Genomic DNA, 26,675 nt, shown 5'->3' on the forward strand with positions numbered 1-26,675 from the left:
TTATTTAAGAAATATGACATTTTTTTCACATTATTTATCACATTAATAATAATAATAATAATAATATATCATAATAAAACAGGAAATATAGAATTCTAATATGTTACTTTTGACAATATCATTTTTTTTTTTTTTTTTTTTTTATTAATTTATTACTAAAATAAAATATTTGTAAAAATACTGTTGATTCATTATGTTTTCAATTATCACCGCGGTGAAAACATTTGAAATATTTTACGAGTGTATACTTTCGTGGATATTTCAAGTCAGATAATTTTTATTGAAAAGTTTAAAACCGAAATCTTTTAAAAATTCTATTATTCCTTCTATTGTCGTAAGCTCACTCAGACGTGTTTTAGCATGGGAAACATATTGGTTCAAATCGTTGTAAATTTTATTATTTTCGGCCGATTCGATAATTTGGAGTGCTTTTATTTGTTCTCTCATTTGTAATTCGATATGATTTTTTTTCGAATATATTTCTAATCCGGAACAAACGCAAAGGGAAATTAACATGAACCTGAAAAATATTTAATGGGGGGGGGAGGGGGGTTAGAAAAATGATCATTAGATGGGAATGTTTCGTTTTTTATTAATAAGAATTCGGACGTGTTACCCTCATTCCTTATTCAGTTAATTAACGTTAAAAAAATTTTAAAATTTTACCTGTTTGAAAAAGTTGGCTTCCTTAAACCTAAAACGGTAAACAATCCTGTTCCCTTCTCTTCTGTAAATGTAAATAACAATTCGTGCAATTTTGAAAGTAGACATAATCCTTCTTTTTCATCCCATTTCATTTCTTTCTCCAGCATATTTAATAAAAAACTTATGAGGAGGATAATTTTCGGTTCTGATTTTTCGCTGGAATATTAAAATTTTTAGGGATTAAATTTATTACTACTGATATTCACATAATTTACCTTTTTTTTTTTTTTTTTAATTAAACTCACCAGAATTTAATTTCCGTTAAATAAAGTAATAAATCCTCAAGTTTTAAATGTTTTTTTTCTTCTTTGGCTTTCATTAATACCGCATAAGCCGTCAGATAAAATTTATTGTCGAAAAATATTTTTACCAAATTATTATTTAAATTTTTCGGTAGGGATAAAAAATTCGTTATTTCATTCCAACTCCCTGAATTCCCTGAAATTTTTTAAATATCGTATTTAATGTAAAAAATGATGGGAAAATAAAAAAAAATTCATCGGTAAATAAATAAATCAAACCTGTGTGATCGAAATAAATTTCCAGAGAAAATTCCGTTATGTTCCCGTACAAATCTGGATTTTCCAGCCAGGTACCAGGAGAGCGAAGGACGGCAAATATACTAATCAAAGACTTTCGACTACTCAGCCATTCTTTAAATATATTTATTACCACCGAAGACAACTCCGGCTCATTTAAAACGTTAAAAAATTCACCGAAAACTATTGTCGCTTCATCAACGCTTTGAACAATCGAAAATACTAAAAATAATAATAATAATAATAATAATAATAATAATAATTGAGACAAAAATTTTACATTAAAATTTAAAAAAAAAAAAAAAAAAGTTGTAGACGCGAAAAACCTCATTTACTTTCGTCATTAAATGAAATCATGACATCCCACAATTCCCAGAGATTTTTCTTTAATAAAGGTTGGAAATTCTTCGTTTGAAATTTTCTATTTGAATTTGTTAACAATTTTACCCAGGCTCTTATGAAAAATACTTTTTTCGTTAAAGTCGTCGGATGAAATTGTTTATTGAATGGTACATATCCAGCGCAAGACTGAAGCAATCTGCAAAATCAAAAAAAAAAAAAAAAAAATATTAATTTATTAAATAATTTTTTTTTAATTAAAAAATTAACTACTGTTACTACTACTAGTACTACCCAAGTATTGCCACTTCTAATTTATTATCTGATTTATCATCGGATAAAACTATTCTAGGATCACAGGTTTTAACAAAATAATTTAAAACGTTTTCAAAATGGCGTGAATCTACAAAATGCCAACTGTAATCGTTTGCCGATTTCAATAAATTTATCACTCTCTCATCCTACAAAAAAAAAAAAAAAAAAAAATTATATTTTTGAATTGAATAATAATAATAATAATAATAATTAAAAAATTTATTTAAAACAGTTTCTGAACTGCTCACCTGTTTAAAAATTGGGCTTACTGGAATTTTAACAAAAAGATTTAACAGGCAAATATGGATTTTTGTCGACATTTCATCATCATCTTGCAACTTTAAATGACTCTGAACAATTTCGTTCCATTTAATTTTAATAAAAATATTTTCTACGAATGTATGAGGCATGAAGGGAGAAAAAGAATCGACCACTTTCAACATCGATTCGACATCTTGAAGATTCGGATGAAACGTTTCCCACGGGAGAATAAGAAAACTTTCGTGTATGACGTTTAAAACGTGATCTTTGACGTGAACGTGACCGAAATTGTTGGCGTAAAAAAACCAAACGTAACGAAGAACGTTATTAAAACCGGGTAAAGTTTCTAAAATAAATTTGATGGATTCGGAAAAAATTGTCGCGCAAATCGATGCCGAATTCATGTCGTTTATCGACCAAGGCCAACAAATTGTTTTTTCGTAATTATTATTGTCCGTTGATTTTATCGATTCCCCCTCGTTTTCCACGTTGTGATATGGAATCAACCAGGGCGAGTACAATTCGCATATGAGCGGCCATAATTGTTGAGTTAATTTTTCTGAAAGTGATCCCCTATCTATTTCAACCGTTTTGGCAATGCAAGAATAACTGAGCATGCCGAAAAATGTTATCAAAGGTTCGAAATATTCCTGATATTTTCTATATAAACCGTGACACGTTGATTTTGATCTTTCATTTTTAAAATTTGATGCTAGAAAAAAAAAAAAAAAAAAAATTTCAATTTTTGATTGATTTTTTGATTTTTTAAGTATTGAAAAATCAACGTACCTAAAACATTGATTGTTCCCTGTACGATATCCAAAGAAATTTTCTGATCTCCTGCACATTGAATAAAATATTGCTTGAGGTGTTTGATTGAAAATTTATTTTCATTGTAATTACACGATGTTATATTATTCCTTTGTAAAATTTTCCCATCAGTTAATGAATTTAAAAAAGTGTACCATGTACTTTTACACAGTGTTTGATTTTGACTAGCTTCCAATAGAAAATTTAATATTTCTCCATAGTGTTCGGGAAAATCATAATTTAATAAAACTTCTAAATTTTCATTTAATACCTATAAAGAGAGAGAGAGAGAGAGAGAGAGAGAGAAAACAAAATCGTTGATCAATTCATAATATTAATAGCCAAAAGAAAATAAGAAAAATTTACCTTTAATAAGTTTTTGTTTTCATTAAATTCCCGACTGGCTGAAATCAATCCGATTTTTATTAACGATATCAAACGAGATCTCGCGCTGAATTTAGGCTTATTATCGAAAAGAAACTTATTAAAATCAAATTTGGAAAGTATTAAATATTTTTTTGGATATGCACTCTCCAGTACGTAAGAATAATAAACAATGTAGTCATCGAGTGAAGACGTATTCGGAGAAAAATATTTAATAAGTTTTTCCGCCAAAATATCACCACCGCTTAAAATGATTTGAAGCAATCGTCCGGTTTCCGTTGAATTGTTCTCTATGAAATTCTTACCCAAAACATCGATAAATCTTTCGAAAATTTGTTTCAAAAGAGGAGTTCTCACTTTGTTTTTGTGTAAAATTTGAATAAATTCGTAAAATGTTTCAATGCCGGTCTTTTTAAATCCATTAATTAATTCATCCATGTTTTTATTTTTTGCCGATTGATATTCTTTCACCAATTCCTCTATGGCAATGTCTACGTAGCCGGTGGATATGCTCAAATAAGGCGGTGAAAAATTTGCTATTTTATTAAGATTTTCGTACAATAGTTTTTTACTTTGATCGAATTCTCTTTCGATTTTTTCATTTATTTTTGATTCTTCGTATTTTATATTTAAAACGGCTGGACCCGTGCAAGAATAACGAATGATTTTTCCATTCACTGATTTATTTATTCCATCGCAACAACATTTTAACTTTTTTTCCGTTGTGATTATGGTGTATAAATGAGGCAGAACGTCCAACGTTTGTTTTACCACTGATGTATATTCATTATCCAAAAAATTATTTAGTTCTTCAAATTCAAATAATTTTTCAACAAAAGGTTTGTTAAAAGTCACCATATTTTTTGAATTCATTAAAATACTCGGAGTGATCCTTGAAAAAGAATATTTTTTTTTATTAATTAATGGAGGTGGGAGCGGAGTCTCATAACTATTGAATCTTTCTTCGGATTTTACATAATCGGATTTTCCCGGTTTTTGATATGAATTTTTATTATTGTTTTCGAAAACCTTTCTATTTTTGATTTTTAACCATTGCAATGTGGAACTCTTAAAATTTTCTTCAATTTTAAAATAATCAATAAAATCAATCCATGGAGTCTCACTGCCGTGTATTATTAATCCCAATAATTCTGGATTATACTTTGGTGGAAGAATGTAAGTGTTAATATTAGGTTTGAGCAAACTAGTATCGTTAATCCAAAAAGAAAATGATTGAAACAATTCGTACAATTTTACAAAACGATTTTCTTTTTCCGTTTCATTCTTTTTACACAAATCTTTAAAATATTGCAAACTATCTTCCAAGCGGTTTTTGAGCTGCATGAATAATCTTTGATTAAAAATTCCATCGAAAAATTTATCTCCTAAACTTCCTCTATCCGTCACATCAGACACTCTGTAGAAAAACAGATAAAAAAATTTTTGCCAGAATAACGGAATCAAAGGATGTGAAATATCTGTATTTAATATTTGATGTGTCCATTTATAAATAGAGAGTGTACTCGAAGGCCTTACTGGAATTCCCAAAAAATTGCATACTTTTTTTAACGAATAATCAATATCAGTTTTCTTATCAATGGTCGAATTGATTTCTTTTAACAATTCCAACCAAAGACTATTTTTTTTTTCAAATTTTTCAAATTGAATTTGTATTATTGAGTATGATAACCAAGGCACATCACCATTAATTTCCTTGAGAGACAATGAAGAAGTGATAAATTTTAAATTCATCATTTCCATTAAATAAGATAGCGAAGACTTTGACTCATTTGTTTTTTTATTTTCTTCCATTAAATTTTCCAAAATGGATAATACTATTTTAGTTGTTGTGAAATCAAAATAAACGTTTTGTAATAAATTATCTAAAATGTACACGACGCCCGGTTCTTGAGACCAAGATGGTAGTTTTGTTAATGAATGTAACCACAGCTGCACACATTCGGAAAATTTTTGAAACTGTATTCCTTTACACGTTTTCAACTGGTTTTGAATCATTGAATTTAAATTTTTTAAAATTTGACCAGGAAAATTGTTCATTATTAAATTTTTAGCTAATTGAGCCAATGTATTGTCAGCAGCTATTATTTGAGATAGAATCGACAAAAACTTTTTGCATTCGAACAGAGAGTTAGGACACTCTAAAAATAATAAAGTAATGAATTCAAGACAGGCAATTCCATGATTGTATTTTCCTTCGGCTAGCAAAACTTCAATCAGATCAAATCCTTTGTCGCATATAATAGGTACGGAGTGTCCAAGAGTTGTTGTCATCAATGCCACAAAACAAGCTACCGGTTGGTTTTTCATCACAAAATGATGCAAATCAGAATTCGAATCGACATCAGGAATTTGTTTCAAGTGTTCTTCCAAACCGTTGAAATATTTATACAAAGTAGCTTCCGTTTTATCCAATAAGTGGAGTCGCAATTTTAATAATGTAGCCCATATCCAATCGTGACCACCATGATCATAGTTTTGTGGTAAAACCATATAAGATACATTTTTTATAAAACCAAATTCATTTTCATTTACTAATTTTATACTGGCTTGCATTAAAATAAAAGCTATTTCGCGATGACTTTCTGGCGCCATAAACAATTTCCCTTGATCGATACCATAATTAAGAGATTGTAAAATAATTCTCACTATTTCATATTTTAAACTCTGAGATGGCTCCATGATCCAAAGACTTAAAATTTCAAAATCAAAATTGTTAGGCATCCAGTATTCCAATGGTAAATTTAACCATAAATGTAATATTCGACGTTCGTTATATAAAGGATTAGTAGAAAATACGTTACACTGCATTTTCAGTATTTCCGATATTAATTGTGGATGAGTTAAACAAATAGTTTTTAATAAATGCTGAACATTTTTGTAACAAAAGTCGATTGTGTTAACACTAACGAATCCGATGTAAAATAGTTGAAGGACGACATTTTTGATAAATTCTATTTCTGATATATTTCGTGCAACCGCCATGTTTGCAAAAGTCGCGAGTATGTAGCATTGTTCTTCTTCCGGAAGGAGCAAAAACTTTTCTTCGAAATTAGAAAAATTAATATTTAAAGTATATTCATCTTGAAGTTCGTTTAATTGAAATATCGAATAGAGTTTCATTATTGTTGGTAACGACACCATTTGAAACGGCATTGAAACGAGAAATTGCCACGTTCCAAGTTTTTTCGTCGAATAAATAAATTTTGCTGAACGAAAAAAAAAATTGTCATATTCTGCTTGAGCTCTGCCAAATTCAATTTCTTCTAAATTTTTTTGTGATTTAAATAAAACAAAAACTTCCGTAACGTAACACACGGTGTGACATATTAATCGACCCAGTCGCTTTGTAAACTGTTTATATTTTTGACGACAGTAAAATTTTAAACCTTTAAACAAAATCCTAATAAAATCCGTTGAAAATGCTATTAATTTTAAAATGTGATCAGACGAAATAAAATCGTTGGCTCCATTCTTCATATTTCCAAAAATAATTTTAAATAATTCACTGAAGGGAATTTGATTTAAAATAGAAACGAGATCATTTTCTTTTAAAAGTAATTTTCCCTCTGATTCATCCTCTATTTCTCCATCGGAATCCACTACCGTCCACAAATCAGTTATTTCCGTTTCCTCCGTGCATAGATTTCTTTTATTATGAATGGGATTTAATATAATATTCATTACTGTCATTATATGATTGATTTGAAAATTATCGAAAGGATCTTCAAAAAAATTTGAGTGTGGTAATTGAATGAAATGAGCTGCCCAATCTCCTACACCACCACAACAACTCATAATATGACTTATTATAAAAAGATGATCTTCCCAATTACTAATCCTGATTAAAATGGAAACTAAATCTGAAATCCATTCCCTAATTTCTTCCACGAAGCAAACATCGACATTAAATTCTTGTTTTTTTTGAAAAAAAAATAATGTACCTAAAATGGAAAAAAATCGAAAAAATATCGTTTGCTAGCAAACATTGTTAAAATTATAAATAAAATTAAAGTGGTATAATTCACTTACTAATGGTTTTTTTCATTTCATTTAAACATTTTTGAAAAAAAGTATTTTGATCATTTTTATAAAGGGTTACAGGAGAGCTATCATTAATATTTGAAAACTCTGAACAAGATGTTATCAAACTTTGCAAGTAATACTCAATTTTAAATTTTAAAAATGAACTCGCAAATAAGTCTTCTAAAACAATCTAGAAGAAGACGAGTAAAATAAATTGAATTAAAATAATTAATAAATTATTTTTTTATTTTTTATGCAAGAGTACCTCAAATGCTAAATACTTATATTCCTTCAATAAATGATTAAATTCGTCATAAGCATTAGAATTAAACTGTGCTTTAAAATATTTTTGTTCGAAAGAAACTAAATTTCCATCATCACAACATTTTTTCTCAGTGATTTTAACATCATCTTGAAGAGTCCACATGGTAGAAATTGATGTATCAATTTTTTTTTTAATTTTTTCTACATTTTCTTGAACTTTTTTTAAATTGTATCTTGTTTGAGCATAATTTTTCTAAAAAGCAAGAAAAACTGAAATTTTATTCAGACTTAATATTAGTAGCAATAAAATAAACAAAATTTTTAATGTATCATATATATGTTATAATATAGTCGAAATTATTTTTTAGTATGCATAAATATTCCAACTCACCAATAGTTTAAAAAAATAATCATCTTCTTCTTTGAATGATTGATTTTTTGTTTCTAAAAATATCAGGTTTTCCATGTATCTATTACTTTTTTCTAATTCTTCATTGTAATAATAATTTTTTAATTGTTCATCGGAAAAAGGTAAAATTAATTCTTGAATTTTTAATGTGAAATGATATTTATGTAGATCAACATTTCCAATCCAATCACTATCAGAACAAACATTTTTTTTTAATTGATTCTGCAGTAACTGTACTTCATCTAAAAGCAATGACAAATATTTTGTTAACTTTAGATAATTCATTTAATTTATTGATAATGCTTAATTTAAAAAAAAAATTTTTTAATTTTAAGCATTTATAAAACATTTAAATTTACCTGAAGGTGCTGAAGCTTCAGTAATATTTTTAATATTTTCAATTAGTGCTTCAGATAAACTAGGGTAATGGCAAGCATCTTTTAAAATTTTAAAATTTTTGGTAGTGTCATCTGAAGAACATGAAATATTTCTATCATTATGTAAAACTGTGGTTTGGCAAGCTTTTAGAGAACCAGATTCAACATATTCAGAAATATTTTCTTTTTTACTTGTTTCTTTTTCACTCTGCACAAATACATTTTCATTTTTATTTACTAAATCAGGAGTACATAAATTTGTATTTGTTTCTTCAATTTTTGATTCAACTTGACATTTAGTTTCAAAGTCACATAACTTAGGAGGTTCAGGAATACCTTCTTCTATTGATAATAAAATTTTTTCCTTATTCTTTTTTGGATTCTTAAAGAAAAAAAAATTGAAAATAGAAAAAAATAATTCAATTAATAAATTATTAAATTACGTTTAAATACTTAAATATTTTCATACCTTAATTTTTGAAGGCACATTCATATTAACAAACACAAAGAAAATGTAACTTCATCTGGAAACACTTGATTGAATCAAACCAAAATATTTACACTTTGTTATCATCTAAGCATAGACATACATAAAATTTCATATATTAACTAAGCAGTAACTTAGCCATAGAGTTATTTTTTTTGACGTTTTGAAAACGGTTCTTTATAAAAAGACTTTTAAAAAATATTTTTAGACAGTTATATTATTATTTTTTCAAAAGAATTTTGAAAAATTAGTGTTAATAATATTAAAATATTTTAAAATGTTTATTTAATAAATAATTTGTAACTGTACTTACCTTACTGAACTATTATTAATTCTAATGACACGTACAAGTAATAATTTTTTAGTAATGGTTGTTAGTTTTAATTTTCCATAATACGTTATAAAATATAATAATTCATTACTTTAATGTTTACAGTAAAAAATGAGTGATTCTGTATTAAAAGTAGGATGTAGGGTAAACGTACCCGCAAAATCTGTTAAAGGAACGGTTGAATATATTGGAACTACAGCTTTTGCACAAGGGAAGTGGGTTGGAATATGCTTAGATGAACCAAAAGGGAAAAATAATGGAACAGTTAAAGACAGACAATATTTCAAGGTATCATAATTTAGTAATAATTATTATACTAGACAATTCATTGTACCTAAATTATTTTGAAATTAATGTAATTGTACTAATACTTGGTGATAAATGTAAACCACAATATTTTTTTTTTACCTCTGTAAATGTAAATTTTAAAAAGTTTATTTGTCTTTTTTTAAACTAAAATTTATTATTATTATTATTATCATAAATAATAAAAATGTCAAGTAATAAAATTAATACAAGTTTTTTTTAATAACAATTTTAGTGTCAAGAGAATCATGGTATGTTTGTCAGGCAAAATCAATTAATTGTTCTAGATGAAAATGACAGTCCAGTTTTGGACTTAACAGAAGAAGCATCATCAAAATCGAAAACAACAAAATTAAGCAGGTAAAAATTATCTTACTCATTTTTTTTGGAAAAGGTAAATTTTCATTGAAAATATTTCCAAATTTTTTTTTTTTGAGATACTCGAAAGTAATTTGAATATTTTTTAATACATTAGAGATAAAATTTTATTCGTTTTAAGTCACAATTAACTTTTTATTTTGAACTAGAATAAATTTAATGTATTATAAACTTGAAAATTTTTTTTCAATTTTTAAAAAAATCAAAAATTGTATTTATGTTAATGCTGCTTAAATAGGAAACAACCCCAAACAATTATAAAACCTGAAAAATCAAGGTAAATTTATCGTTAGTTACAAAAAAAGTTTTTAATGTAATTTTGTAAAAAAGTAATTATTACCTGTTTTAAAATTTAACTCATTGTATTATTTGCAGTTCTAGATTATCATTGTCTAGTGTAACTAGCTCTCCAAGTAGAGAAGATTTAACTGCTTCAACTCATTCCCTTGCTTCACAAAGTGCATCTTCTAAAAAAACTTCTTCATTTGTCGAGGTAAAATTTTATCAATGTATTTATGTGCATGTAAAGTTTTTTTTATTTATTGTTTGTAAAATTGGCTGATGTTTTAAAAATTACATTTGTTGCTTTTTAAGAATTTTATTTTTTGTGCAATTGTAGTCGATTACAAACTTAATTTATATTTATAAAGAAAATTAAATTGATTAAGAAGAATATATACGAAATTGAAGAAACTGAATCGTAGTATTTACACAGTCAAAGTTAATTGAAAATAAAAGGTAATTAAATTGAAGATGGAACACCTCTTTTTTCAGAGAACCCCTACTTCCAAACTGCCCAAGCATATTCCTTCTTCAGCAAGTAAAACACCAAAAGTTTCCACAGCTCAAAAACAAACTACTGCTAAAAGATCTCTGAATCAATCTAAAGATGATGTCAGTGATGCCAACGAACAAGTAACTGCAAAGTTTATTTTATAAAATTATTTTTCTCATAACTGTGCAGTAAATTTAATTTTTTAAATTTCTTTTAAAGATCCTTTCTTTTATACATGTGGTGAAATAATTAACTTTTCATAACAATTTTCATTTATATTTTTTATTATCCATAAAACTCAACTTGCTGTATAATGATAAATAAACTTTGTAACTTAAATGGTTTTGGGGCATGATGTATTTTTTTGGCATATTTAAATTAATTAATTAATTAATTTTTTAGGAAGGCAAATGCTATTAAATTAATTTTTCTAGCTCTTCCATTAATTTTCATCTAAAACTTTAAAAATTAAATTTGGATTCAAAAAAATGTTAACTGCTAAAACATGTTTGCGTTTTAGACTGGTTTTGTGGAAACTTTAAAGCCTAAATTTACTCCTGGTTCGGTTATGCTCTCTCCAGGTCAACCTGGCCCATTAGGAAATGCACCTCAACCTAATACTAATCTAAGCGGTGCGGCAAATATCAATTTTCTTCAACAGCAAGTGGAAACGTTAAAAGAACAATTAAAAGATGTAACTGAAAAATATGAAACTTTAAAAGGTATAATGTATTAAAAATTTACTGATTTTTTTACATTTTTAAAATATAAATTCTTCTTAAAAATTCATTTTGTTTTAACAGTTAAAAGAGTTCAAGATAAGGAAAAATTAAAAGATTTTGATAAAATAAGAATTCAACTGGAACAGATGATAGAATTTAAATCCAAAATAATGGAATCTCAGGCTGCTTTACAACGAGAATTACAAATGGCAAAAAAAGAAGCAAGGGATGCAATTGAAGCCAAAAATTTACATGCAGAAGAAATGTCGGATTTGGCAGAAACAGTCGAAATGGCAACTTTAGACAAAGAAATGGCAGAAGAAAAGGTGTCTTTATTTTATTTTTTCAAACAATACGCATTATTGTGGACACAGAATTCATAAAATTTATTTTTTAGGTTGAAAGCTTGCAATTAGAATTACAAGAGGTTCGTGACAAGCTAGAAGAAGTTACCTTAGATTATGAAACACTTAAAGCAGAACTTGAGGGAGGAGGAGGTACCGATGAAAATGGTTTGAAAGAAAGAACTCCTTATGAATTCAAGCAATTAGAACAACAAAATGCAAGATTAAGAGAAACACTTGTCAAGTGAGTTTCTTACATAGTTGGAACATAAGTAAAAATAATTTAGTAAACAAAAAATTTTTTAATTTATATTTTTATTCGGTAACAGTAATAAAATTACTTTCATTTTTCAGAATGCGAGACCTGGTCGCTCACGACAAGCACGAGTACCAAAAATTACAAAAAGACTTGGATCAGAAAAAATCTGAAGTTGCAGAATTAAGTAGGACAAAAGAAAAGCTGAGTTCTTTAGTTGAAACTTTAGAAGAACAAATTGCAGATTTACAAGAGCAGGTAAGAAAGATGACACTCCTATTTTTCAATTAAACTTTTCAAATTTCTTCCTTATTAAGGTTTCGTTACCCAACTTAAAACTATTTTTAGGTTGATGCAGCTTTGGGAGCGGAAGAACTCGTCGAAACGCTTGGAAACGATAAAATGACCCTGCAGGAAAAAGTATCAGAACTTCAAGAAGAGATCTCAGATTTGGAAGCTTTAAAAGATGCAAATGATCAGTTATTGGAAGCACAAAAAGAAATCGATTTAGAACTGAGAGAAGAATTAGATATGGCTTTGAATTCAGTTCGAGAGGTAATAATTTTTTTTTTGAAAAATTTCCTCTCAAATTTATATATTTTCATATTGTTTTAAATTTTTTTTCCCCTAATACAGACTCAACGAGAAAAAGATGCCGCGTTGGAAAACTTAAACGATTGTCAACACACAATTCAAAAGTTTCGAGAATTGGTCGCTAAACTTCAAGAACAGCTTCAAGATTTACAGGGAAAATTAGACGAAGAGGCGAAGAAACCCGTCGGTATTCCAGAAATGTTAGACTTTCAAAAAGTTTTTACCGAAACTAAGGCACACAAAAGAGCCGTGGACTTGGAATTAAGACAAATAGAACTCAATCAAAAAGATAAACACGTGCAATATCTAACGGCATTTATGCCGGATAGCTTTTTAGGCCGAGGAGGTACTGCTATTTATTTACAAATTCAAAAAAAAAAAAAAATTATAATTCCAGGATTGCTTTTTAATTCGAAAAAAAAAATTTCAGGAGATCATGACGCTATACTATTAATACTTTTGTTTCCACGAATGTTGTGTAAATGCGAGATAATTTTAAATCAAATAAATTGTAAATTTCAAAAAGTAGAAAATATTCATAAAGATTCGGTAATAAAAGAAGATAAAGTTGTTCAATATGCTTGTAGATGTCGTTTAAGTTATTTTCTTCACAGGTGTCAGGTAATCATAAACTTATTAAGGAAATTTTAAATTTAAAAAAAAAAAAAAAAATAAAGTCAATGTGAATTTTTTTTGTCCAGTTGGTATTTCATCAGTTTATTCACGGTCTCGACACGTGCACAATCGAAACGTTGAGTAAAGCGGCGGGAAAATTTATGGAAATGCTCGTGCAGGAAAAAATAATAGATTCGTACATTGAATCCGTGAAAAAAGATCAATTGGATGAAAACGTATTGACGGAGCCTTTGGAAAAATTTATTTTATATTTCGATGCAATGAAAGGAATAGTTTTCGCAAATGAAAATGATAAAATTCATCAATCTCATTGCGTTAAAGATTCCGCTTCAGCTTTGAGTGCGGCTTGCGAATCATTATTAACGGATTGTTTATCAATTCAAGCCATGTACTCGGTAAAATTCGTTTTTTTTTTATTTAATAAACTACTCATTTTATAATAATAATTATTATTAAACCCCTTTATTATTATTTAACCCCTAAGACGATTATGTTTTAGGATAATGAGCCAAGCGGAGAAGTTATTCTAATCGTTCAATTTATTGCTGCGAGCGTGGAACATTGTTTAGCACAATTAAAAAACATCAGGAGGAAAATACCGAGTAACGAATCTAATCTCAATATACCCAACAACAGTTTATTAAAATTAATAAGCACAACTCAAGGCGCGACGAGACTTGTAAAGGCCGTTTACGACATGTCAAAAGCATCCAGACAGTACATTTTACTTCAAGGAGGTAAGACTAAAATTTTGTTCATCCGAATAAAAAAAAAAAATTAACGAAAATTTTTTCAGAATCGGCATCGGGAATCAATAATACAAAATTGGAAGAAATATTTCAATCGTCTATAGAAAAAAATCTCGAGTCTGATGAATTGACCGGAGTCGAGTTGGCAAAAAAAAAAATTAGCGATATTGTAAAAATTGTAGCAGGGTTTAACGATCTAGTTGAACAAACGGATTATGATCTCATTAGCTCATCTGGTTCTAACGCTTCGGAAAAACCCATCGTAACGAGAGCCACGGCGGTTAAAAAAGAACTGGATGAAATTAAAGTAAGATATTTTTATGTAGTAATTATTACGTCCCGTGAAAAATGCCATTAAATGAATTTTTTTTTCAATTATAGATTTTATCGAAGAAGTTGGAGAGTAAAGAAATGGATATTAGAGAATTAAAAATGGCGTTAAAAACTAAACAGGAAGAGTTGAGCGAAATGTGCATTAGAAAAGATTTAGTTGAAAAGAAATTATCGAATATAAATAAAGACCGGGATAGCGAATCTGTTAAATTAAGGGTAATTTTTAATCAATCATTTAAAAGAAAAGAATTTAAAAAAGGGGCCGGAGGTTCGGTTAAACTCACTCGATCGCTCCTCCCCCTCCGGGAAAGTGGGCGGTGGAGTTTCAGTTGGGGAGTGGCTTCGCCCGAGTCTCACGTTTTCTCTCCTACCGGCCAGGGGAGGGACTTGATGCGTTATACGTTTCTCTGAGATTTTAACGAAAAAAAGTTAAAAGGATTATTAAAGTTTATAGATTAATTAAATTTTTTTTAAAGGCCGAATTAGAAGAAGTGAAAAAACAAGCGATGAAAAAAGAAAAGGAATTCGAAGTTGCAATGGATCACTTGTCGTCGGACATTGAAGAATTGGAAAAAGAACGTGATAAACTTAGGGAAAAGTTAAAAATGCAAACGAAAAAAGTCGGCGGGGATGCTCCCGTGAAAATAGGTGAAAATTAACAAAAAAAAAACATTTCCGGAGGAAGAATTCGATTTTCATAAGGTAAATAAATATAATATTTTTATGACTTTTTTTTTTTGCAGAAACGTCTACCGCGAGCAATCAATCGACCAGCCCGAAAAAAATCTCTTGGACCGTAAACGAAGGAGAAAATTTACAAAATCAAATAGATCAATTAAAAATGTCATTGAAACACATGAACATGGAATATTTTAAATTACAAAATGAAACGGCGAGAAAAAATATAATTAATTTATCACCGGTTTCATCGTCCGAGGTTAACTATTTAAATTTTTATTTATAAAATTATGATTTTGGTAATTTTTTGGTAATTTTTTATTTTGTTGGCAATTATAGAATTCCATGGATAAAAATTCAAAAAAAGTACTTAATGAATTGTGGAAAGAAGGACAAGATTTACAAAAACAAGTTCTCGATAATTTAATTTTCGACATTCCGGATTTCACGAGTTTAAAACCTGGGGACACGATGGATGCGAAAACATTTTTTTCAAAACAATTTAATCGTAAAAGGGAAATTCAAAATAAAATAGAAAATTTTTCGGTGATTATTTGAATATTATTATTATCTCATATCATAACTGAGCAACTTGTAGCTGAAAATAACTTTTTTTTATTTACTTTTAAGGTGAGAGTTAATAAGCAAATACTTAAAATAATAAAAGGAGGTTACATCGAAACATCTCTGACGGTTTTCCCGACGCCGGAAGTTAAAAACGCATTAAAGGAAACAAAACCTTTAACGATAGGAGAACTGAGTCTTCCATCTCGTAACGATGAATTTAAAAATGTTCCCCTCATTGTCAATTTGAATTCACTTCGAGCGATACAAGAAAAAATTTCAACGGTTGTCATATAAGTGAGGAATGGGTTGGGGGGCGGGAGTGGGGTGGGGCGGAAAAAACGCTTAAAAATCATTAAAAATTTTATTTAAATATCGAATTTCGCTTATCGTTAAAATAATACGTCGTCGTATTATTTATTTACCATATTAAGATTATTTTTTCTTTTTTTTTAAAAAGCTTTACATTAACAAGGAAAATCATGCCAAAAAATGTTTTTTATTAATTTAATTTTAAAAGTATTAATAATAATAATAATAGAATATTTAAATAAAAAAATATTTGCGCTTTTTTTTTTTTAGGGGGGAGGAAGGGAGGGAGAGGTAAAAGTTAATAATTAATTTCATTTGTTGGGTTTTACAAAAAAAAAAAATATTAAAAAACCTTTGCCAGGTATAATTAATCATTTATTGTTAATAATAATATTACATTATTTATTTATTTATTATTTAATTTTTAATTATAATAATCGTGCTTTAATTTTGTGATAATAAAAAAAACATTTTTAATATATATATATATATTTGAGGTGCGAATACGTAAATAAGGATAATTATTATTATTATTATTGAAATATTTAACTGAATATCGGATTTATGGTAAAATTAACTTTTATATTATCAGTAACGATTTCTTCATCTAAAATAACAATAAAATTTTCTTGAGGATAGGGTTTTAAATAAACACCAGGGACGTAAATAGTATATTGTGGACCTCTCGTAGACCAATATCTACCTAAATTAAAATCATTTATAAAAACTAAACCTTTTGTTAAATGAGACACGTCTAAATAAGAATCGAGTAATTTTTCATCATTTTCATACGATTCTTTTGGTAGTTTAAATTTTTGTGCGTAAAAAACAAAACCTTCGTCATTCATGCAATCGTCGTCGTTTTCTTCGAAACATTTTTCAATCGTTTTTACATCATTTAATTCGTATCCTGTCATGTTCCAAAAAAATAATGCGGTATCATCTAACGTCACTTTGGATAGTATACCTTTTTGATCGTTTATATTCGATCCGAAATTAATTCTTCCTAAATTTTCTACCAAAATTCCCAAATTACCATTTTCGACGGTTAAATTTAATTTTGTTTTACGTTCTTCCCTACTCATACCACCCACAAATTCTCCGTTTAAATAAACGTGTGCCAAATCACGAATTTTTTTTATTTCCAATTTAGAATTTTGTCCTTTAACAAAACTGGAAGGTATGGTCGTTTCGTATAAAACATAACCGAAATTTTGTTCCAAAGCTTCAAACGATAACGGTCTATGTTCAACGTGAAATTTACCCATTTTTTCTCTTATTTTACGTGCGAACATTGTTGCCGTTTTTTTCAACGTTATTTCTCCATAATCACCTAAAATAAAAAAAAAAAAAAAAATTATTTAATAAAAATTATTTCGCCATATTTATAATTAATATTAATTAACCTTTATCATGAGTTTCTACTGTTATATTTGATGTTAAATTAAAATATTCTTCCAAAACGTTTTTTATCGCATAATATTTATCCGTTAAATCTCCAGCTTCGCTTATCGGAGCATCATAATCGTAACTCGTTATATCCGATTGATAAATCGATCCGAATTGATTGGCTCCAGCGGTGAAACCAAAATTACTCCCACCGTAAAACATGTAAAAATTAACATTTGCTTTTTCGTTTAACATTTCCCTCAAAGTTTTAACGACGTCTTTCGTATCCTGTCTCGCATGTTTTTTTTCACCCCAATGAGTCAACCATCCTGGATAATATTCGGAATTTACCAAGGGTCCCGAGGGTTCAAATTCTCTTTGCGCTTCAAACATTTTACTAACGTTTGAATTAGGACCGAAATCCACCGTGGCATACACTCCTAAATGTATAACAAAGGTATATTTTAATTAATTATCGAAATTTTCGAATTAAATTAAATTAATATTAACGTTTTTCAATTCACCTGGAATTTTACCGCATTTTAAAAAATTTCTAGAAGCACCGTCCGTTGTGAAAAGGACGGCATTATAATCAACATGTTTTTCAAATAAATTTCTTAACCAATAAGTATGATTGTAATCGCAACTGTGATAACTTCCATATTCGTTTTCAACCTGTACTAAAATAATTGGACCTCCTTTACCGTACCACAAATCGGTAAATTTTCCAAGTAATTTATCCATCCATCTTTGTACGTAGTAAGTGTAGAAAAAATCACTCGATCGTAATTGTATATCGGGATGTTTTGTCATTAACCAATATGGTAAACCTCCCATATCTCTTTCGGCGCAAATATAAGGTCCTGGCCTTAGAATAACGAAGAGACCTTCTTCTTGTGCCATTTCAACAAACCTTTTAACATCCAAATCACCCTCAAAATCATAAACACCTGAAAAATGATTGAGTATTATTATTATTTTTACATATAAATTTAATATGATTTTATTTTTAAAAATACCTGGAACCCTTTCGTGTTGACTCCATTCCACATAGGTTGAAACAGCATTTAAACCTGCTGCTTTGATTTTTCTCAACCTATCTCTCCAATATTGATTTGGCATTCTAAAATAATGTGCAGAACCTGATACATATTGAAAAGGTTTTCCATCCATGTAAAATGAATTTTCATCGTGGTTAATTTCAAAAGTTCGTTCTGAAATTTTATAATTATTTATTTATTTCAAATTTTTAAGAGCACTTTAAACTAATCGCAAATGATTAGTTAACAAAAAATCACGTTATCTTATCTATACATAAAAACAAAGAAAAATAATAATTTACATAAGATATTATCATCAATAAATAAAATAAAAAATTTTAATAAAGTAATTGATAAATGATGATGATGATGATGATGATTTTTTTATTACGATTTTCAATTTTTGGCCCACGTTAAAAAAAATTTTATTTTTATTATTTTGATCCAGTTAAATTTTTAAACAAATAATAATAATAATGAAAAATTCATTCTAAAAAAAAAAAAAAAAAAAATTAAAAATTATTTTTTTGGGTATTTTTGTAGATATTTTAATTTTTTGCTAATACTTATTATTAAAATAATATAATAAATAAATAAATAAATAAATAAAATTTATTAAATTTAATGTAAAAATCTACAATAGAAATTTTATACATGTTACAGGTCATATTACCATATCATATCATATCATATATTATTATTTTTTATTTATTTTACAAATTATAATAATAATAGTGATGATGATGATAAAATTAAATAATTTAATTTACTGATTATTATTATTATTATTTATATAAATAATAATAAACAACTTTTAAGTATAATAATAAAAACAATTTTTTTTTTTTTTTTTTTTTTTTTTTTGAATCATTCGAATCGTTACTGACTCCAAAAAAAAAAGCACACATTTTCAGCAAATTAAAATTTTTAAATTTTAAATATATATATTTAAGAAAAAGTAATTAATTATTTTTATAATAATAATAATAATAATTAAACTTACCAGATTTAGAATTTTCCATTAATGTGGAACAATAAATAATAATAAGGAAAAATAAATGATAACTGTTAAATTCCTTCATTTTGTTCGAGTGTGGTGAAGAAGTTGGATATTCGAAACCGTTAGTTGTTGAGTTTCCGTGAAACTACAATAAAAATTCAAGTTTTTTAGATCGTGTTTATAATTAGAGTTTAAATTTTACAACCACGACATCGTGACGTAAATAAAATAAAAAAATCATCGGTCATTTACAATCTTATAATAAAGAGAGAGAAAAACAAAAGCGGTTAATTATTATTATTATTATTATAAAAAATTTTTTTTTAAAATTTATTTTCAAAAATTAAATTTGTTTTTTATAATAATCATTTCACTTTAAAATTTTTTTTTTCTGTTGTTGTGTTGTTATATAACATTGTAAAGTTTTAAATTTCTTTATGTGTTAATTACAGGATTTAGAAATTTTTTTTTTTTTTTTGGTGCCATTAACTTTAGATTAAAACTTAAACAAATGAATAAATGTTAATTTATTTTTGTGATAAATTGATTTTAATTATTAAAAACTAAATGATTTGAAATAGGTATTGAGTAAAATGCATCTAAACTACATATAAAAATACAATAATTTTTAATATCGTTCATTTATATATATATACCGACCGATATTGTTTTGTTAATATTAAAATAAACCACAGACATTTTTACATCAAAACATATTCACAGCATAATAAAAATTTAACAAAAAAAAAAAGAAAAAAAAAAAAAAAAGAAGCCTACTTTTTTATTTATAATTAATATGAAAGAGTTTAATTTTTTAATAATGTTATTATTCATACTGTATTTTTTTTTTTTTGTAACTTAATAATGCTTTTTGTTTTCCACATTAATTGTAATATACATTAAGTACATTATTTGAGTTGAAATGATATTATTGAATCATAAATCAATAACTCATTTATTAAATTATTTGATCAAATTATGTGATCGAAATACTAGAAAGTATTTCATGGGAAATGATATACATTAAAATAAGTGTAAATATTACTTACTACGAAGGTAATATTTTTAAAACGATAATGAGTTTGTTATTTTTCCAAGTAGCAAAAAAATTTTAAAATCTTTATTTTGTAATACACCAAACAAAAAATTTAATTTTTTACCAAAAAAAAAAAAAAAAAAAAAAATTATATGTAAAAGACCGTTTATGAATAAAAAAGTTTTTTTGTCGTGTCTGCAGACAATGCTCCGCGCTTTAAATGCACTTTTATGGTAGATAAACAATCATTTTTTTAAAATGCTTTTTTCTTAATATTTTTTAACTTTTAGGCGTTTAATTGAATTTAAATTTAAAAAATTATTTATAGTTAAAATGGATTTCAAATTATTGATATTTGTAGGATTTATAATTGTATCGAATAATCACGCTTTCGGAAAATATGAACGAGGTAAGAAGGACTTTTAAATGCTGTAACATTTTAACCATTAGTTATTAATAATGAATCGTTACTATTAAATTTTTTTATAACCTTAGTTTTGTAAAATATAATCTTCTTAAAAAAAAAAAAAAAAATGAATGAAATGAGATGAAAGAAATAATTTTTAGAATTAAAAATGTTATTAATTAACATACATAACAGATGCAAAAATTTATAATTTTGGTAAAAATTATTTCAGAAATTAAATACTTAGTGCCAGGAAGACCAGTTAATGTTTCATTAGAAAGTCAAAAAAATTTATGTATGTATTGCTACAGAGGTATGGACAAGCATTTAATACATATGTGGCAAACAACTTATGTAAGTTTTTCAAGGTCATTATTTATCTCCTTTAATTTTGTTAATCGTTTATAAAAAAAACTTTTTTTAATGTTACAGTAAAGTATCAAAGGGTAATTTTTATTATTTCCAGATCACAGTTAGTTTAAACTCAAATGAATATGATCTTTACAAAGGTTCATCACCAAAGGAGGTAAAAGACTTATATGAACATGAAAAAAGTTCATGGACTAATAAATTATTTTCTTGGAAATCTCAAAAAATTGATGTGGATCCTTTTAATTTAAATTGTATAGGAATTGATACAATTTATGACCATGTGGTAGAAATAAATGTTATTCGTATGTAATTAATGCATATAATGGTTTGTTATTTATTTTTTTATTTATTACTGATAAAAATTTTTTATTATTATCAGGTATCGATTTTTGGAGATTGGTTTATTTTGGATTAGGCATATTTTTATTTTTGACAGCACCAAGTTTAAGTTCGAATCCTATATTTTATTATATTTGTGGAATAACATTAGGAATTACATCCTCTGTGTTAATAGCTTTTTATTTCATGAGTAAATTAATTTCAAAGGTGAAGATTATTTAAAAAATTTATAAACAATATAAAATTTGAATTCATTTAACATAATTAAGTATTTTTTTTTTTTTTTTTTTCAGAAACCCACATTGTATGCTGTTTTTATTAGCGGATGGGCTGTTGGAGTTTATTTATTACAATTGCTATGGGAAAACCTTAAATTAATACTCATAAGTTATTATTCATATGCATTGGGATATGTTTTCATAACAGGTTTATTAAGTTTTATTGTATGCTATCGATTTGGTCCGGTTACTGATCCGAGAAGCAAAAATTTAATAAAATGGGCGTTGCAGGTTAATTGTTTTATTTTGATTATGTTATAGTTTAATTTTTATTCACTGTTAAAAAAAAAAAAAATAATTTTTGTACTTGATAAATTTTTTTAGGGATTTGCCTTACTTTTAGTTTTTTACAGTAGCAGATGTCGAGAGGCATCGTTAATAGCTGAAATAGTTTTACTTCTTTATTATAACTTTTCAAAAAAATGGGTTGATTTTAAATTTTCACATTGGTAATTACTGAGTGAATGATTGTAAATCATAACTGAACAGTTTTTTTTTTCTTAACTGAACTATTTTTTTCATTTTAGGAGTAAACTTTTTCCCCCGACTAAAACTTATCTGACTGAAGAAGAATATTATGAGCAGGGAGCCAGAGAAACACAAAAAGGTTTAGAAGAACTGAGAAAATATTGCTCAAGTCCGAAATGTAATCAGTGGAAAACTGTGTCAAAATTACAAAAACCACTCAGGTAATAATAAAATTTCTTTTGGATAGATTCAGTTGTCAATTTTTTAAATGTTTAATAGTAGTTTTTATTTATATCGATATATATTAATTCATATTAATGTTTTTAATTGTTTTGATATTTTTAGATTTGCAGAATTTATAGAAGGAAATTCTCATTTGGAAGATGATGAAATTTTGGCATACGAATCAAAATCACGTACGCCACCAATTCTCTTAACAGATGATTCAGATTCTGAAGAAAATTATGAAAATTTTTGAAAAAAAAAAAAATATATTCTTCGAGACTGAAGTTTTTCAACTCATCATATATCACCACTTGTATTTTTAGTATACAACATAGTAATAAGTAGTAAGTAAACGTACAAATTTTTTTTTATTACCGTAATTAATTCTTTACTATAATCAGAATTTTTACTATGAATTTGCACGGGATAAAATAATCAGTGATTTTATAAAAATATAACAATAGTTTATTTAAAAATATTATTTTATTGACGACATTAAGTTACTTTTTAAAAAAAACATTAAAACACATAAATCATTATAAATAAATATTAACAAAAAAAATGACAATTTTCTTACAATTTTTTTTAAGTTAATCATTTAATAAAATTATTATTAAATAAATAAATTAAATTTTAATTTTTTATTAATATATAAAAATTATATAATTTTATTAAAAAAAAGAGAGAGAGAGTGACATTTTAGGGTTGATTAGTATTTAATCGATTAAAAAAAAAATAATTTTTTAATATTAATATATCACATTACATTACAACTAAAGGCACAATTAATTAATTAAAAAAAAACTACAATGATAATATTAGTTACAAATTGCATGCATTTTAAAAATTATTTAATATCATTGGATCTGTAGCTTCTAAATCTTTTTTTTTTTTTTTATTTTCAAAATCAATTGTAATCTTGTTCGTTATTCGACATGATTTCATGTTGTTATTGTCTTGAGGTTATTTGAATTTTTTACAAATGTCTACCGTTGTCTTGAAATTTTTTTACTTTTGTCTTGATAAACAGGTGGGGGAGGTGGTTTGGCTGCACTTTGACGGTTATATAAACTGAAATAAAAAATAATTTCAAGTAGTTAGAGTACAGTTCTTTTTTTCCAATGGCTTCTTATTTTTTTTTAATATCTTACTATCTGTAGGTTTCCGTTTTAATGTATTCTAAAACGTGAGGGATTCCCACTTGCAATTGATCGGCTATAGGCGTAACCCACGGATTATTTTCCAATCTAAACACTGATTTATTGCTTAATAAATCCAAATTTCCAATTTCTGGAGGTAATAATGTCAAACGATTTCCCTGAATGTGCAATTCTCTAAGACGAGTTAACTCTCCTATTTCTTTTGGAATTTCTATCAAATCATTTTCTCTCAGCACTAGCTGCAAACACAAAATTGCATATAGTTATTTATTAAAATATTTTAACAATTATATAAAATAATATTGAAAAAATAAACTTACTATTTGTAAATTTTTTAACTGTTGAACTTGAGGTGGAAACGTTTCCAAATCGTTATCACCCAAATATAATGCTCTCAATGTTTCTACGAAATATATTAAAAAAAAAAATCCATGAAAAATGTTTTTAAGAGATTAATTTAACATACTGGAAACTGGTACGAACCCATCATAAAAAAATTTCCCAGAAAACTATCTTCTTTTAAGTTATTGTAAGTCAAATCTAAAACTTCCAATACTGGAAAAGCCCCAAATCCTCTAGGTAATTTACTCAATCTATTAATCCTTAAAAATAATAATACTTTTCTTTAATTAAATTTAACTTGAAAAAAATTTAAATATATATTTGCATGATTGTTAGAGTAGAACTTTAAGATTTATAAAGTTTGGAGAAATATTTTAAGAATTAAAACATAAAATTTTTTTTTTTTTTTTTTTTTCGCAAATCTTATTGTAACAAATTGAATTTTCAATTTTATAAAAATGATACTTTTTATCATACAAAGTATTGCATTTCATAATTTAATTAAATTTTAAACAATTGAATTTTATTTTTAGCAGAATACAACATTAATTTGAATTTTTATTTTTTTTTTTTGAAGTAATAAATAAGTTTGTGATGGAAAAATTATTAAAGCCTTACGCTAAGTTTAATATTCTGAGTTTTGGCATAGAAGAAAGGGATGTTGGTAACTCTTCAATAATATTGTTGCAAAGGTTTAATATCTCCAAATTTGTCAGGTTAGCCAAACCAGGTGGAACCTCTAAAATAAATTTGATACCATTTAGTCTATCGTAAAACATTTACATTTAAGTCAATTGAGATAATAAGTAATGCTTTACATTTAACTGATTTAAAAAAAAGTTACCTTTTATTTTGTTATGACTCAATGTCAATCTTGTAATGTTTATCATGTTAACTGAAAATAAAAATTTATCATTATCATTTTCTTTGTCTTAAAAAAAAAAAATGTGACAAGTACACAATTTTCTTCAGATTTCGAATATATATTTCTCATGATCATTGGTATGTCGAAATCAAATATGTATTTTATAATGATAAAAATGAAAGGTAACGTTGTAATATATATAATTTAAAAGAGGAAAAATGAATTTTGTGGATAATAGTAGTAGAATCAATGCTTTAAAATTTAAACTTAATTGAAAATTTCAATTTTAAATTAAATTATAATTAATAAATAGGCCACGCCTACTTAAATGATCCAGCCTTAAATGGTCATGGATGTTAATATGAAAATACTTACATAGTCCGGGTAATTCTAAAAAAGAAGTTAAAGCTTTGTCCGTTAAATCTAATTCAGGATTTTTACTTTCTTTAGCTTCTTCAACGATTTTTCTAGCTTTAGACATTTTTGGAACAGGAACACAAGATGCTGGAGCTTGATTCATTTTGTTAGGATTTATAAAAACTATTTAAATTTTTATTTTAAAAATTATTTAACTTATTTATCTTTTGTTTTATAATACAACAGCCGGATATTTTTACACGGTTATTTAACTGTTAAATAATATAACTTTTTAAATATTTTAAAAAAAAGAAACTGTACTAAAATAAACACCTACTAAAATTTTATTTACAAATAAGCTCGAGGGCTATTTTAGGGCCCCGAAAAGGAATATATTTAGTCCTTAGTCTTTTCACAGGGAATCTATAACTGTGATTTCTGTGTTAAAAATATGTCAAAATTAATTAGGTTAATTAAATGATTTGACTGGTGATTAATTTAAATTAAATAATAATTATGGATAGTTTTAGTTTAATTTTTTCCATGTTTACAGGTTTGGATTAAAAGCAGGGATTATTTCTTCTGCCGTATATATAACCATAGATAAGGGTGTATGGAAAGATAGCGAAATTACTAGTCAGTTATATCAAGACTTAAAAACTACCATTAAACCTTATGTCAAACCTGTTTTAGAACAAATACCTTTTCAATTTCCTGAACTACCCAAAGCGGGTGATTTAGTATCTACAGCAAAAACAACATGGAACAAAGGAGTAATTAGTTCATGTCTTTTTTTAGCAGAATTACCAGATTTAACTTGGGACCTTACTAAAAAAGGAACCGTGTACACATATAATAAAATAATGGAAGAATTAAAATCTATAAATGATGTCAAAAATGAAAAAGAAAATCAGAATACAAACTTAGCAAATTAATTAGACTTATTTTTTGTCAATGAAACTTTTTTAGTTTTTTTTTAATTTGAAAAAAATTAAAACATCTTATGTGTAAATAAAATGTTTTTTCTTTTGTATAGTCGAAATAAGTAAAAACTTAATAGTTTAAGTACATATACAAATTTTATTTTGAAAATCATTTCAGAATCCAGTATGTAGGGTATGTAAATTTGGGCTTTTCCTAAATTCATAAAATTTTTAGCCAGGATGTACCTTGAACAATTATTAATTTTCAAAAAGTATATAATATAATTTTTATTTAAGCTTTCGTTAATTCGTCTTTGACATAACAGTCCTAAAAAAAGTTTAGAATTTTATTTTCAAAACAGAGTGAATGCCTACCTGTTAATTTTATTCAATAATTCAGTTATTCTTTCCAAACAAAGTATGTGAGTAAAAATTGAACTTGATACAAAAAAATTAATATTTCAAACTTTGGGTAAGTTTTAAACTAAATTAAAAATAATTCATTAATTAATTTTAAAAGTTAAAGATTGTTTTAAGGAATATATATATATATATTTCTTTTT

At 26.3% G+C, this 26,675-nt stretch overlaps 6 protein-coding genes across 6 annotated transcripts; 3 read left to right on the top strand and 3 right to left on the bottom strand.

The window, feature by feature from the left end:
* Positions 1 to 261: 261 nt before the first annotated feature.
* Positions 262 to 9,021, bottom strand: Phum_PHUM050900 (uncharacterized protein; the record flags this gene model as incomplete). Its single annotated transcript, XM_002423285.1, has 14 exons — positions 262 to 520; positions 709 to 861; positions 951 to 1,017; positions 1,227 to 1,436; positions 1,580 to 1,782; positions 1,878 to 2,044; positions 2,147 to 2,871; positions 2,949 to 3,240; positions 3,336 to 7,315; positions 7,404 to 7,587; positions 7,663 to 7,914; positions 8,053 to 8,312; positions 8,490 to 8,789; positions 8,997 to 9,021. 14 exons carry the CDS (start codon positions 9,019 to 9,021, stop codon positions 262 to 264), a joined length of 7,077 nt encoding a protein of 2,358 aa, XP_002423330.1.
* A 355-nt stretch (positions 9,022 to 9,376) lies between these two features.
* On the top strand, positions 9,377 to 15,897 carry Phum_PHUM050910 (150 kDa dynein-associated polypeptide, putative; the record flags this gene model as incomplete). The annotated part of the gene is made up of 19 exons (XM_002423286.1): positions 9,377 to 9,553; positions 9,816 to 9,931; positions 10,325 to 10,442; positions 10,724 to 10,864; positions 11,245 to 11,446; positions 11,528 to 11,772; positions 11,844 to 12,034; positions 12,145 to 12,304; positions 12,395 to 12,601; positions 12,683 to 12,986; positions 13,071 to 13,261; positions 13,342 to 13,671; positions 13,776 to 14,013; positions 14,073 to 14,332; positions 14,407 to 14,626; positions 14,845 to 15,006; positions 15,102 to 15,295; positions 15,376 to 15,582; positions 15,667 to 15,897. 19 exons carry the CDS (start codon positions 9,377 to 9,379, stop codon positions 15,895 to 15,897), a joined length of 3,894 nt encoding a protein of 1,297 aa, XP_002423331.1.
* Positions 15,898 to 16,457: 560 nt separating this feature from the next.
* Positions 16,458 to 18,474, bottom strand: Phum_PHUM050920 (beta-galactosidase precursor, putative; the record flags this gene model as incomplete). The annotated part of the gene is made up of 4 exons (XM_002423287.1): positions 16,458 to 17,245; positions 17,319 to 17,741; positions 17,826 to 18,251; positions 18,321 to 18,474. The coding sequence occupies 4 exons, from the start codon at positions 18,472 to 18,474 to the stop codon at positions 16,458 to 16,460; spliced, it is 1,791 nt and encodes a 596-aa protein (XP_002423332.1).
* Positions 18,475 to 20,978: 2,504 nt separating this feature from the next.
* On the top strand, positions 20,979 to 22,718 carry Phum_PHUM050930 (uncharacterized protein; the record flags this gene model as incomplete). Its single annotated transcript, XM_002423288.1, has 7 exons — positions 20,979 to 21,137; positions 21,250 to 21,457; positions 21,535 to 21,701; positions 21,788 to 22,032; positions 22,126 to 22,221; positions 22,303 to 22,461; positions 22,586 to 22,718. 7 exons carry the CDS (start codon positions 20,979 to 20,981, stop codon positions 22,716 to 22,718), a joined length of 1,167 nt encoding a protein of 388 aa, XP_002423333.1.
* Positions 22,719 to 23,451: 733 nt separating this feature from the next.
* Positions 23,452 to 25,352, bottom strand: Phum_PHUM050940 (Ras suppressor protein, putative; the record flags this gene model as incomplete). Its single annotated transcript, XM_002423289.1, has 7 exons — positions 23,452 to 23,536; positions 23,617 to 23,864; positions 23,973 to 24,028; positions 24,109 to 24,218; positions 24,586 to 24,706; positions 24,812 to 24,862; positions 25,208 to 25,352. The coding sequence occupies 7 exons, from the start codon at positions 25,350 to 25,352 to the stop codon at positions 23,452 to 23,454; spliced, it is 816 nt and encodes a 271-aa protein (XP_002423334.1).
* Positions 25,353 to 25,640: 288 nt separating this feature from the next.
* Positions 25,641 to 26,124, top strand: Phum_PHUM050950 (uncharacterized protein; the record flags this gene model as incomplete). The annotated part of the gene is made up of 2 exons (XM_002423290.1): positions 25,641 to 25,657; positions 25,743 to 26,124. The coding sequence occupies 2 exons, from the start codon at positions 25,641 to 25,643 to the stop codon at positions 26,122 to 26,124; spliced, it is 399 nt and encodes a 132-aa protein (XP_002423335.1).
* Positions 26,125 to 26,675: the final 551 nt, after the last annotated feature.

This window comes from Pediculus humanus, genomic scaffold, assembly GCF_000006295.1.
Source record: "Pediculus humanus corporis 1103172107401 genomic scaffold, whole genome shotgun sequence".
NCBI lineage: Eukaryota > Metazoa > Arthropoda > Insecta > Psocodea > Pediculidae > Pediculus > Pediculus humanus.